Source organism: Haliotis cracherodii, unplaced genomic scaffold (genome assembly GCF_022045235.1).
Source record: "Haliotis cracherodii isolate W230 unplaced genomic scaffold, xgHalCrac1.p SCAF_19, whole genome shotgun sequence".
NCBI classification, from domain to species: Eukaryota; Metazoa; Mollusca; class Gastropoda; order Lepetellida; family Haliotidae; genus Haliotis; species Haliotis cracherodii.
This window is the reverse complement of record NW_027266274.1, coordinates 10,360,007-10,375,000: the sequence shown is the minus strand read 5'-3', so window position 1 is coordinate 10,375,000 and position 14,994 is coordinate 10,360,007. Positions and strand designations below refer to the sequence as shown.

Below are 14,994 nucleotides of genomic sequence, written 5' to 3'. Positions count from 1 at the left end.
CGTAGCCCGTTTGGGTGGCGTTTGTACATGTGTTTTAATGTATCATGCTGCGATGGCTTTGATCTTCTTTATGTCCAAATGCAGAGACAAAAACTCATTGATTGATTGATCAATATTAGAAGTAGCGAGTTATAAATGCATTTTACGCTAACATTGAGCCAAGAAAATATACGTGAAGAAGATAAGACTGATTCGACAGTACGCATAGTGTGTTTCCTGTTTCCAGAAAGCTGCAAATGGAATGGTTCTGAAGTACTGCAACATCAAAGACATGGTGGCTCAGCTGGAGACGTCAGCCGATGTCCAGGCTAGAAAACAGCAGATTGCAGCTTTCAACCAGGTACAAACGTGTTCGGGCGTTGGCGCAGCTCTGTAGTATTCACATTGACCTGCATGATAACCGCCTCAGTGGTCTAGTGGTAGAGCGTCCGCCCGGAGGGCGGAAGGTCCGGGGTTCGATCCCCGGCCGCGTCATACCAAAAAACGTTAAAAGATGGTACTTGTTGTTACCCTGTCTGGCGCTCGGCATTAAGAGGCTAAAACAAGGACTGGTCGGCTTGGAGTCAGTATACTGTGTCTGAGTTGGGTATTCATGTTAAACTGCGGCATGGTATCTCAGTGTGCTCGCACTATAAATCGGCATCAGTCCGGACTAGTACAAGCAGCCACACACACACGTGCATGCATTAAACCCCATTTCACCTCACCTCACCTCACCTCACCTCACCTCACCTGCATGATAAACTTTAGAACTCTTTAAATGAGGTGACAGCTTAGCTTTGCTGACAACGTATGTTAAGGGTAGTGGTGTCCACTAATCACTCACTCGACGAACTTTCTCTTTTTGTTAAAATCAAGGCCAACAGATGGAAGAAGAAGGGTATTTCAGTTATGCCTCTCCGCTTCAACCTGAACTACTCAAACGCCAACTACAACGTCTACATGACCGTCTACAACGGGGATGGCTCCGTCGCAATATCGATCGGCGGTGTGGAGAATGGACAGGGAATCAACACCAAGGTTAGTTAATATGTTTAAGTGATCCAATGAGGTTATTAATGTTCATGTGTTCTCGATTTGTTCATAATACCGTTTTAATCAACATACACGTATTGATGAACTGTGAACCTTCTGCATCTGAGTGAGTGAGTGAGTGTGTTTGAGTTTGGTTTAACGCCGCTTTTAGTGAGTGTGTGAGTTGGGTTTTACGCCGCTTTTAACAGTATTCCAGTTATATCACGGCGTGTCAGCTTAATGTGCCCTAGACGACTGGGCCACCCGTGCCCCCAACGCCGCTTTTAACAGTATTCCAGTCATTTCTGCCTATTCTGGTAATATGTTCGACTCACGGTGACTGATCGGTATATGACAGTGAGTGAGTGAGTGAGTTGGGTTTACTGTATTACAGTTATATCATGGCGCTTAATGTGGGAGGAAAGCCCCAAGTGATGCAGGTCTCAGACGTTTACCACTTCGGTGAAACCCACGAGCACGGGTATGGAGCTGACAAACCTAGAACGTAATCGGGGCGAACCGAGATTCGAACCCACAATCATAGGTTTCTGGCGTGCCCAAGGGACGCAACTCTGCACAGCGAATCGCGGCGCCTTAGACGACTGGGCCACCCGTGCATCTGTGTGAGAGTGAATGCTTAAGTTAGAAGTGGAAGTTTCAAAACAAATAACGTTTCCTTGTTTCATCTGATAGACTACTGTGACTGTCAGATTAGATATTATGAGCACATTCCCAAGTGACAAAGGTTCAGATACGACTGCAAACATGCTGTGATGTATAATGCGTTGATGGGTTGATGGTTACATTGATAATACGAAAGCAATTTAGACATTGTTGTGCCACGACAGATGATGCAAGTATGTGCCTTTGAGCTGGGTATTCCTATGGACACGATCAAGGTGAAGCCAACGACGACCCTGGCGGACTCCAACTCCATCACTACGGGAGGCAGCATCACCAGTGAACTCAACGCATTGGTGAGATATGTTACTATTTAAAGGGTCAAACGCTTGATAGCTCTCTGGAGGAGCAGCGACGGGGTTTTCAAAACTAAAACTCGTCTAATGACAACATGTTTTGACAAACCCGTCAAATTTCTGAGTCTGAGAACATGAAGGCAATACACCCTGATCTTTCTTTACCCGCTCGCCTCCGTGGTCTAGTGGATAGAGCGTCTGCCCAGAGAGCGGAAGGACGGGGATTCGATCTCCCGCCGCGTCATACCAAAAGACGTTTAAAGATGGTACTTGTTGTTACCCTGCCTGATGATCGGCATTAAGGGGCTAAAACAAGGACGGGTCGGCTCGGAGTCAGCATACTGTGACTTGAGTAGGGTATTCATGTTAAACTACGGCATGGTATCTCAGTGGACTAGCACTCTAAATCGACATTAGTCCGGACTAGTACACACACACACACGTGCATCTGAACGCGATGTACATGTTAAACCCCATTTCACATCACTCACCTCACCTTGCTGTACCCTACATTACTACATACTACAGTACCATCACACGTCTACATCATCATCATAATTGTCCTTATAAATCACACGTCAATTTAAAATAGTTTTTTTGAAAGACTAGGCATCCAAATTATAATTTCCTTTAAATGTGTTAAAGGGTGTCACGCTATGCTGTCAACAATTAAAGACCCGGATGGCCCCGGTCAAAGCCAAGATGGTCAACCCTACCTGGCAACAACTGGTTGCTAAGTGCTACAGCGAAGGGGTGGACTTGTCAGCTAGAAGCTTGTAAGTTTTAATATTATTCTTGATGTCAGTGTGTGGTTGTTAGCGCTATACACACTATAACATCAATTCTACATTGTTCCTTTTCTGCAATGTGTCGATGTTCATGACCGGTTCTTACAGCCAAGAGTGGAGGGGGAGGGGGCACTTGCGTGTTGTACTCCGTTCCAACAACATAGGCAACTGGAACAGAGAACAACTAGTGTCCCAGTTGAAGTTGTGATAGCACAACCATAGCATTTAGATTGTATATATTTTCAGCACGAATCCAACCGGTGACAGTACTAACTACAACATCTACGGCGCAACGTGCACTGAGGTTGAGGTGGACGTTCTGACCGGGGAGAATCAGATCAACAGGGTGGACATCCTGTATGACTGTGGAGAGAGGTGAGATCAACAGAGAGGACATCCTGTATGACTGTGGAGAGAGGTGAGATCAAGAGAGGGGACATCCTGTATGACTGTGGAGAGAGGTGGTATCAACAGATGGGACATCCTGTATGACTGTGGAGAGAGGTGGGATCAACAGATGGGACATCCTGTATGACTGTGGAGAGAGGTGGGATCAACAGATGGGACATCCTGTATGACTGTGGGGAGAGGTGAGATCAACAGGGTGGACATCCTGTATGACTGTGGAGAGAGGTGAGATCAACAGGGTGGACATCCTGTATGACTGTGGGGAGAATCAGATCAACAGGGTGGACATCCTGTATGACTGTGGAGAGAGGTGAGATCATCAGAGTAGACATCCTTTATGACTGTGGTGAGAGATGAGATCAACAGAGGGGACATCCTGTATGACTGTGGGGAGAGGTGAGATACAAAGACGTCTCCAGTGTTAGATGTTTGTAGGATTGTGGAGTGTGGAGAGTGGAGTGTGGAGAGTGGAGTGTGGAACGTGGAGCGTGGAGTGTGGAGTGTGGAGTGTGGAGTTTGGAGTGTGGAGTGTGGAGTGTGGAACGTGGAGCGTGGTGCGTGGCGTGTGGAGCCTAGAGTGTGCAGTGTGGAGTGTGGCATGTGGCGTGTGATGTGTGGAGCGTGGAGTGTGGATCAGGATGCATCAGACTATATGTTTGAGACGAGGGTACATGGGCGAAATCAAATGGAAGATCGTTCTTTGTCGTGAGGGACTGCTTTGTTTAGGACTTAACGCATATTATTGGTAGAGGAATATAAAAAACGCGGACAAATAGGCTGCACACTCCATCATTATGATTCTATTTTAACATTGCTCCAGCATGAACCCTGAGATTGACATTGGACAAGCTGAGGGTGCGTTTGTGATGGGCTTGGGCTACTGGATGACCGAACAGATGATCTTTGACCCCCAGACTGGCACCGCCCTGACTGCTGGAACATGGGTATGAACAGTAGCAAAAATTAAAAAACCCAGTAAAATACTAGCAGAAAAAACGTTTTAACTGGTATGTAATTTTTAACAATGGGCCAAGCGGTTCTTTCATAAATAACCTACTGACATAGCCTAGACATAACAGGACTAGACCATGACCTTGAACATGTGACCCATTGTCACATTCAGTCACTGATATTGATGAAATTGATTATGCTCCAGTTGATATGTTCTAACTATGCTACACCGGAAAGGAGGAATATAATAATCAGACGTTGAAGGCAGGTTAGGCCCAAGTGTATGAAGACATTCAGAAACCAGACACTATTTATATTATATTTTATTCATAACATGTCGACCCGTGAAGACCCGGTTTAGAATAGGTCTTCAGCAACCCATACTTACAAAGTGACTATGCATGTCGTAAGAGGCGACTAATATAACGGCATCGGGCGGTAAGTCTCTCTGACTTGGTTAATGCATGTCATCGATCCCAATTGCGTGGATCGATGATCATGATATTAATCACTGGATTGTCTGGTCCAGACTCGATTATTTACAGACCGCCGTCATATAGCTGGAATATTGCTGAGTGCGGCGTAAAACAACCAACCAACCAACCAACCAAACAATTGCGTTGATCGATGCTCATGATGTCAATCACTGGATTATCTGGTCATTACTCGATTATTTACAGACCGCCGCCATATAGCTGGAACATGGCTAAGTTCGACGTTAAACAACAAACAAACAAACAAACATAACATGCTGAGTTACAATGAGTTCATAGTTACTGACTACCCTAGGCAACAGTTGATACAGGTCAAGCCTTTATCGCAATTTCATATATGTTGTTTTCATGATCACATATTGTAGAAATCTCAAAATTTTAATATTTCTTCAGGAATACAAGCCCCCACTAGGAAAGGACATCCCTATTGACTTCCGTATTCAGTTCCTGAAGAATGCCCCCAACCCACGCGGAGTCTTGAGGGCAAAAGGTAATTTTCTTGTTTCAGTGTTGGATAGTAACTCAATTGTTAGTTGTGAATCTTGGATCAGTGGAATAGAACTTTGATTGGTGAACCTCTCAGGATACGCTCCAAACCTTATCTGAGCCTTATCTCAGCCTCTCACAGGTCACAGGCTATGTCCTATACACCAGCTGGTATATGTCCTACACGCCCTCCGATCTATGTCTTATACACCAGCTGGTATATGTCCAATACACCCTCCGATCTATGTCATATACATCACCTGGTATATGTCCAACTTCCCATCAGGTACGGTGGGGTAGTCCAGTGCTTAAGGATTTGGCTCGTCACGCCGAAGACCCGGGTTCGATTCCCAACAACCCCATTTTAGGTGTTACCCTTCATGATATTGCTGGAGTATTGCTAAAAGCGGCGTAAAACCATACTCACTCGTTCTCCTGTCAAGTCCGAGTTGTAGAGAAATATACACTATGCGGCAATTTATATCTGGACGCTTCCTGACATACTCGGAGAATTCAATGAATGGGTTCAATTTGTGAGTATAATAGTTTTGTCCGCTTTTTCAGCTGTCGGCGAGCCACCCCTGTGTATGGCTGCATCAGCGTTGTTTGCTGTGAAACACGCCATCGAGGCTGCCAGAAGCGAAATATCAAAGGACACATTCTTCCCTCTCGGTATGATTATTCATCTGGTCTTGCCACATTTATTTACATTTGTAAGAAAGGATTATGATTGATTAACCGTGAGCGATTTATACAGTAGATATGCAATTATTATAAAGAAACATTGGGACTTTGTTTCATAATTTACCCCCGTGTGGATAGTTCCCTTTATCTAATAATTGGCTAGTATCTGATTGAAATGAGGGCCCCATGGCTGCTGGTACTTTAACTGGTCCTGACTGTCATGACTATTTGTGTGTTATATATGTCATTAGTAGCTGCACAGTAACGGTATGTGATTTGGCTTTGTTGTGTCCAACGTTGACTGTACGTAGCTCATGGTTGCGGACACTGCTTTGGCAGGATATCGATAGCATGCTATTATTCAACTGTCTCTTCCAGATGGACCAGCAACGGTGGAGGTGACTCAAACTGCCTGTCAAGTCGACAGCACACAGCTGGTATATGGTACATAGGCCAGCTGGTGTATTGGACATGGATCGGAGGGCGTGTTGGACATATACAAGCTGGACATAGATCGGGGGGCGTATTGGACATATACAAGCTGGTGTATTGGCCATGGATCGGAGGGCGTGTTGGACATATACCAGCTGTGTATTGGACATGGATCGGAGGGTGTGTTGGACATATACCAGCTGGTGTATAGGACATAGATCGGAGGGCGTGTTGGACATATACCAGCTGGTGTATAGGACATAGATCGGAGGGCGTGTTGGACATATACCAGCTGGTGTATAGGACATAGATCGGAGGGTGTGTTGGACATATACCAGGTGATGTATAGGACATAGATCGGAGGGCGTGTAGGACATATACCAGCTGGTGTATAGGCCATGGATCGGAGGGCGTATTGGGCATATACCAGCTGGTGTATAGGACATAGATCGGAGGGCGTGTTGGACATATACCAGCTGGTGTATAGGACATCGATCGGAGGGCGTATTGGACATATACCAGCTGGTGTATTGGCCATGGATCGGAGGGCGTGTTGGACATATACCAGCTGTGTATTGGACATGGATCGGAGGGCGTTTTGGGCATATACAAGCTGGTGTATAGGACATAGATCGGAGGGCGTTTTGGACATATACCAGCTGGTGTATAGGACATAGATCGGAGGGCGTTTTGGACATATACCAGCTGTGTATTGGACATGGATCGGAGGGCGTATAAGACATATACCAGCTGGTGTATTGGACATGGATCGGAGGGCGTATTGGGCATATACCAGCTGGTGTATAGGACATAGATCGGAGGGCGTGTTGGACATATACCAGCTGGTATATAGGACATCGATCGGAGGGCGTATTGGACATATACCAGCTGGTGTATTGGACATGGATCGGAGGGCGTGTTGGACATATACCAGCTGTGTATTGGACATGGATCGGAGGGCGTATAAGACATATACCAGCTGGTGTATTGGCCATGGATCGGAGGGCGTGTTGGACATATACCAGCTGGTGTATTGGACATGGATCGGAGGGCGTATAAGACATATACCAGCTGGTGTATTGGCCATGGATCGGAGGGCGTGTTGGACATATACCAGCTGTGTATTGGACATGGATCGGAGGGCGTATAAGACATATACCAGCTGGTGTATTGGCCATGGATCGGAGGGCGTATTGGGCATATACCAGCTGGTGTATTGGACATAGATCGGAGGGCGTGTTGGACATATACCAGCTGGTGTATAGGACATAGATCGGAGGGCGTGTTGGACATATATTAGTTTAACATGGATAGGAGGGCGTATTGGACATATACAAGCTGGTGTATTGGACATGGATCGGAGGCGTGTTGGACATATACCAGCTGGTGTACAGGACATAGATCGGAGGGCGTATTGGACATATACCAGCTGGTGTATTGGACATGGATCGGAGGGCGTATTGGACATATACCAGCTGGTGTATTGGACATGGATCGGAGGGCGTATTGGACATATACCAGCTGGTGTATAGAACATAGATCGGAGGGCGTATTGGACATATACCAGCTTGTGCCTGTCGGACATCGATCGGAGGGCGTGTTGGACATATACAAGCTGGACATAGATCGGAGGGCTAATTGGACATATACCAGCTGTGTATTGGACATGGATCGGAGGGCGTTTTGGGCATATACAAGCTGGTGTATAGGACATAGATCGGAGGCAGTTTTGGACATATACCAGCTGGTGTATAGGACATAGATCGGAGGGCGTTTTGGACATATACCAGCTGTGTATTGGACATGGATCGGAGGGCGTATAAGACATATACCAGCTGGTGTATTGGCCATGGATCGGAGGGCGTATTGGACATATACCAGCTGGTGTATTGGACATGGATCGGAGGGCGTATTGGGCATATACCAGCTGGTGTATAGGACATAGATCGGAGGGCGTGTTGGACATATACCAGCTGGTGTATTGGCCATGGATCAGAGGGCGTGTTGGACATATACCAGCTGTGTATTGGACATGGATCGGAGGGCGTATAAGACATATACCAGCTGGTGTATTGGCCATGGATCGGAGGGCGTGTTGGACATATACCAGCTGGTGTATTGGACATGGATCAGGGGGCGTATTGGACATATACCAGCTGGTGTATAGGACATAGATCGGAGGGCGTGTTGGACATATACCAGCTGGTGTATAGGACATTGATCGGAGGGCGTATTGGACATATACCAGCTGGTGTATTGGCCATGGATCGGAGGGCGTGTTGGACATATACCAGCTGTGTATTGTACATGGATCGGAGGGCGTATAAGACATATACCAGCTGGTGTATTGGCCATGGATCGGAGGGCGTGTTGGACATATACCAGCTGTGTATTGGACATGGATCGGAGGGCGTATAAGACATATACAAGCTGGTGTATTGGCCATGGATCGGAGGGCGTATTGGGCATATACCAGCTGGTGTATTGGACATAGATCGGAGGGCGTGTTGGACATATACCAGCTGGTGTATAGGACATAGATCGGAGGGCGTGTTGGACATATATTAGTTTAACATGGATAGGAGGGCGTATTGGACATATACAAGCTGGTGTATTGGACATGGATCGGAGGCGTGTTGGACATATACCAGCTGGTGTACAGGACATAGATCGGAGGGCGTGTTGGACATATACCAGCTGGTGTATTGGCCATGGATCGGAGGGCGTATTGGACATATACCAGCTGGTGTATTGGACATGGATCGGAGGGCGTATTGGACATATACCAGCCGGTGTATAGAACATAGATCGGAGGGCGAATTGGACATATACCAGCTTGTGCCTGTCGGACATTGATCGGAGGGCGTGTTGGACATATACAAGCTGGACATAGATCGGCGGGCTAATTGGACATATACCAGCTGGTGTATAGAACTTAGATCGGAGGGCGTATTTGACATATACCAGCTGGTGTATTGGACATAGATCGGAGGGCGTATTGGACATATACCAGCTGGTCTATAGAACTTAGATCGGAGGGCGTATTTGACATATACCAGCTGGTGTATAGGACATAGATCGGAGGGCGTATTTGACATATACCAACTGGTGTATAGAACTTAGATCAGAGGGCGTATTTGACATATACCAGCTGGTGTATTGGACATGGATCGGAGGGCGTATTCGACATATACCAGCTGGTGTATAGGACATAGATGAACGAACGAACGACACCCCCTGCCAATAGAATGAAAAGCCTGCGGATAAAACCTTGTGGCATGGTAGTCCATTCTTCCTGAATAGCTTGGCATAATTACTGTACATTCTATGACCCTGCTTGACGCTGACGTAAACGTCTGTCTAGCTCACACCACAGATGCTCTATTGGCTTGAGATTCGGTGACCCTGACGGCCACGGCAGTACGTCTGAGCTCTCGGGAAATCAGTACAGACGTGGGCACGAACAATGCCATGTTGGAAATGGAGCCTGGTGCTTGCATTCTTCTGGTGTAGAGTTCTCTACCACTGCGGCGCTGGACACCTTGAAGTCTTGCCAGGGTGATCAACGTAGATGCAAGTTATTTATGCATAAACATACTATCCACTACAGATTGCCCTGCTGTGTACTTCCTTCCTCCGATGGTGTATACCTGTTTATGCCACGTTGACACCACAGTACATCCGGTCCTAGCCTCAAATAAACCCGTCGCCTAAAGGTTGCGGTAGACGCCACCCAATGAAGTATTGTGTTGTTGATAAATGTTTTATGACGATTTAGAACATAAACATTGTTTCGAGGTGTACATGTATGACCAATCAGTCTACAGCTGTGAGGTAAACAAAAACATAGATATGAAGCATCAACGTCAGAGAATAACCTGTTTCAATGGGCGATCTTTTTGTTCCAAAGGGCAATAACTCGCCTTTTGAAATGATATCAGCAGCTGTCCAACCTGTCTCTTCCGGGCTGGTTCTCGGATCAATGCGCGCTGCGACAACCAGTTACAAGTAGAGACGGAGCCAAGCTAAAGCGTCACTATACACCAGCGTGACCGTTGCCGATAGAGGTGATGGCTATACTGGTTAACTGTCTATAGGTGTCATAGTAACATGTACCGATCGTATCACGCACACCACATGCGCCGTCAGTTTAAGGTTGGACCGTCCGGGTCAATGCACCTAGCGGGTTAGTAAAGGGAAGATAAAGTGAAAAAGATCCCCCATTATCCATCGACACAGATTGCAGGGTGAGGGGCGGGGATGCATCGGTCCCTACTAACTCCATCACCATTTCTCAACACTCTTAACATATGCCAATATATCTACCGGGAGGGACAACCATATTCAAATTCAAACACTACGAAGCGAGTAATATTTGGACATGTACATATACTATTGACGTGAGACGAATGTAAACAACAGAACCCTTGTGATGCCTCTTGTTAGAAGAATAGCAAACATAAGCTGTATACATTCGCGTCCTTGCTTGACTACCAGTTAGCAAGGAATAGGCATATCGCCAAACACAGTTACAGTTTAAATATAATATATACAGGAAGATGGTATACCTATTACCTATGCATTTGCGTTAACTGAACGCCAGTCTGACCTGTTAAACGGTTATGACCTGCACCGGCTTTGACTTTCTTTCCAGACTAAACTCTGTGTGTGGTGGCGTGAATATAACGGAAATATTTTTTAAATTTTAGCAAAACACTCATTCATGCAGTCGTTCACGCAAGGGGGGCGGTCGGGTAGTCTAGTGGTGAAACGTTCGTTCGTGACGCCGAAGACCCGAGTTCGATTCCCGACATGGGTACAATGTGTGAAGCCCATTTCTGGTGTCCCCCGCCGTGATATTGCTGGAATATTGCTAAAAGCGGCGTAAAACCACACTCACTCACTAACTCACTCTAGCAAGGGAGAGGGACCACAGGTTCGGGAGTTAAAGTTCTTAAACTCCTCATGACAACATGCTGATTGATGTGGTCATGTAAACAAGGGATGATTCAAACGTCCGATTGTGTACAAAACCAAAGGCGAGGTTTACATAATGATAAGATAATATTCATCGTATACAGTCTACAGATAGTCAGAATCAGGTAGAACATTAGAAGCAGGGTAAGCGTACGATTCAAATCAACAGTTACCTTGACAATATTGACGCAAAGACACTGATAACAGTGTAGATATATTGATTGCGCACTTTGTAATATAGACCCAGTTCACGATAACTCGTTTCACTGAAAATAAGGTCTGATATTTTAAAAACATTTTCCATTCCTTTTGTATTGCTAAAATTGTCATCAAGAAGATATGGCTAGCCTAGAGTCGAAAATTTCAAATATATTTTGTATGCCTTTTGAACTGCTAAAATTGTCATCAAGAAGATATCGCTAGCCTAGAGTCGAAAATTTTACATATATTTTGTATGCCTTTTGAACTGCTAAAACTCTCACCAAGAAGATATAGCTGTCCTAACAATTTTATTAATCATAGCCTCGCCGGGAGATGTTAAGTGTAGATTCGTTCACCCCATTGCGTCAAATGAGAAGCGATTACATTGGACTGGGTATTCAAGTTCTGTAATTTGCCTGTATGGGTGTCACATTGTGTAGTGCTGTCCTTGCAAGACCTGTCGTCACTGGTTCTACTGAACCAGAGTCAATAACTTACAATGAGAATGTGATCTGGGTTTAACGCCGCTTTTGTAGCCTAGTTTATAAGCCTAAACCTTGGTAAATGTGTGGAAAATATGTACATATACTGAAACACTTTGAAAAGTCCTACTAGTATTCGATTTTTTGTATCTTTGGACAGAATGACGACAAAAATTAAATAATGGGTATTTAGGCGTGAGATAATCAAACACAACAATGTTTTTGTATGGGTTCAAAATTTATGTGTTTGGAGATCGACTTGCGCACAAAAACATATCCTTTCTGATTTCGAGATAAATGGATTGTGCATTGTCATTGTGTTTAAGTATACTTGTGTCTTTTGCCGTGATGTGGCTTGACTATTGCTACAAGAGTATCACTCGCTGTATTTCCCACAGTATTTAGCGTATTCGTTCCATCGTACGTGCCAGGGTGGGCAATGTAAAGTCGTCCCAGATAGGAGGTGTTACAGTTACTTATCTCACGTCATGTGACGGTTACAAGGTAGACAACGTATGATGCCTGTCACAGATCAGTCGGCAGACATAGACAGCCAAGACATGTCGACTAAAACCCTTGGAAACTTTGTACAATGCCCTGTGTGCAGAACGAGGTATGACCGGTGATTAATTTAGTCGAATTAATTGTATTTCGGTTCAAACATGTTTAATGATATGTGGCAGATTTCAATTGTTCCCATGGTATCAGTACTATCTGGTCTGATGTATATATGATTGGTAGTCTTTCTACCTGCCAACCATTTGTTTGTAACGGTATTTGTTTATAAAATAAAAAGTACAAAGGTCAATAGGAAAACGTACAACTTTATGGATATCAACTTTTGTTTATTGCATAAGCAATGATTATTAACCGGACGTTCCAGCTCCACAGGAGCGGTCGGGTAGCCATATATGCCATTAACCAGAATTTGTTATTCTTAAAGTTGTGCAGGTTTTATTTTACTCTCCAGCTTCTAGAATGTCAATCAAACAGTTGGCAATGTAAGGTAATCCAGCGTCGGGGATACAGACGCTCTCTTCTTGTTGGATTAATATCAATGATCAAATTCCCTTAATTATACAGACCACCTCCGTGGTCTAGTGGATAGAGCGTCTGCCCTGAAAGCTGAAGTCCGGGGTACGATCACCGGCCGCGTCATACCAAAATACGTTAAAAGATGGTACTTGTTTTTACCCTGCCTGACGCTCGACATTAACGGGATAAAACAAGCACTGCTCGACTCGGAGTCGGTATACAGTGTCTTAGTGGAGTATCCATGTTAAACTGCGTCATGGTATCTCAGTGGACTGCATGCACGTTGCTATAAACCCCATTTCACCTCACCTTGTCTTTATACTTGCGAAAGTTGATTCTTAACGCGCAAAATTCGTACTCGTTCCCCTCCACAGCCACGTCCCCACCAACGGAGCACTGAAGGATGGCGTCTATGCTTCTACCTGTGAAAACTGTGGCCACTTCTTCAAGTTCAAGGCCACAGGTCCTCTCAAGTCCTCGGTCAACTTCACCATTAATGGAACTTCCTACTCAGGTACACACACAGCTGTGACAGGAGGTAGATTTCTGTATCCTGAAAGGAAGCTTCGGTATCTCGGACGATTCGGTCACTGGTATTCCCTTATATTAATGAAGAAAATAGATAAAAAGTGTTGTGAGTGTTATGTCAACCCGTTGATGAATACAGTGACATCTCAACTTCTTCTGTATTCTTGGGGCACCGGGTCATTACGACGCTGGTACTTCTCGTAAAAACACGTCAGGATTACGTGACATTAGCTGATGTGAATAAATACCACAACCACATGGTCTGTAATCACTTTACGTGGGTTCACAATATGATCTGGCTGCACCCTGAAACCATGGATCGTTGCTCGTCCTTTCAATTACAAACTAGCTGATTATGAGATTTGATTGTGGAATAGGGGGCACGGGTGGCCCAGTCATCTAAGGCGCCGCGATTCGCTGTGCAGAGTTGCGTCCCTTGGGCAAACCAGAAACCTATGATTGTGGGTTCGAATCCTGGTTCGCCCCGGTTATGCTTTTAGGTTTGTCAGCACCATGCCCGTTCTCGTGGGTTTCTTCGAAGTGGTAAACGTCTGAGACCTGCATCCCTTCGGGCTTTCCTCCCACATTAGGCTGACACGCCGTGATATAACTGGAATACTGTTAAAAGCGGCGTCAAACCAAACTCACTCACTCACTCATTGATTGTGGAATATTGTGTTATACAGCCAGGATAAAGCCAGCATTGAGAGGCCTTACATAGCGAAAAATACTAACGTATGTTCAGAAACGTGGAAACTTGTCGACTCGTGCTCAATACTTTAGTGTGCAAAATATACAAATAGCAAAGTTTCTATGTTTTAACACACGTAAGTGTTTTTCTTTGGTAAACAAAATATGGATGGCTTTCTGTAACACGTCGGTCACGGATCGGGAAGTCACCTGTCTGTGATTGTGTCACGTACGCTGACGGCGGGACCCTTATTCCTGCAATCAAAGATATTTCTGCATGCTTGACAGTTATTCATATTATCCAGTACTATTTTAAAGAAAGAAAATTTCAATAACACATCGTCAAGTTTCCCATTCTCTCTTTATTAGGTCTTAACTTTCGAGAATGTTTTTCTTATTCCAGTTGGCAACCAGTATGCCGCAGCTCTTTCCCTGAATGAGTTCATGAGGTCCCAGGGTGTGTCCTATGGCACCAAGGTGATGTGTATGGAGGGAGGGTGTGGCGTGTGTCTCGTCACTACCACACTGTATGATCCCATCACAAAGGCCGTGCAGACCTACACAGTCAACTCGGTAGGAACACAATACATATATATTGTCAGTACATTTGTGAAAAAATAAAAGATAACGAGATAAGGTCTGAAATGAAACATGTACTTGCCAGTATGATTGATTGTGTTGTTGTTGTTGTTGTTGTTGTTGTTGTTGTTAGTAATGCCAGTAAAAAAATATACAATAATAATTCGACATCAGTAGTCCTCTAACTGTCACGCCAATAATTGTACCTTTCAATTTGATAAGAGCGGCCCGTTAGGATTAATGGGTAGAATAGTGTAAGGGCTGACAT

At 45.0% G+C, this 14,994-nt stretch overlaps 2 protein-coding genes across 2 annotated transcripts in view; both read left to right on the top strand.

Moving 5' to 3' along the window:
- The window catches only part of LOC139466939 (uncharacterized), a 31,046-nt gene extending 24,792 nt beyond the window's left edge, over positions 1-6,254 (top strand). The window contains exons 27-35 of the mRNA XM_071248662.1: positions 227-340; positions 859-1,020; positions 1,863-1,991; positions 2,637-2,767; positions 3,026-3,154; positions 4,008-4,131; positions 5,026-5,122; positions 5,683-5,790; positions 6,181-6,254. Of these exons, the coding sequence (XP_071104763.1) occupies positions 227-340; positions 859-1,020; positions 1,863-1,991; positions 2,637-2,767; positions 3,026-3,154; positions 4,008-4,131; positions 5,026-5,122; positions 5,683-5,790; positions 6,181-6,254 (1,068 nt within the window). The remainder of the gene's footprint in view (positions 1-226; positions 341-858; positions 1,021-1,862; positions 1,992-2,636; positions 2,768-3,025; positions 3,155-4,007; positions 4,132-5,025; positions 5,123-5,682; positions 5,791-6,180) is intronic.
- Positions 6,255-12,412: 6,158 nt separating this feature from the next.
- Positions 12,413-14,994, top strand: part of LOC139466938 (uncharacterized) — a 33,482-nt gene continuing 30,900 nt past the window's right edge. The window contains exons 1-3 of the mRNA XM_071248661.1: positions 12,413-12,507; positions 13,304-13,443; positions 14,551-14,720. Coding sequence (XP_071104762.1) covers positions 12,413-12,507; positions 13,304-13,443; positions 14,551-14,720 — 405 coding nt within the window. The remainder of the gene's footprint in view (positions 12,508-13,303; positions 13,444-14,550; positions 14,721-14,994) is intronic.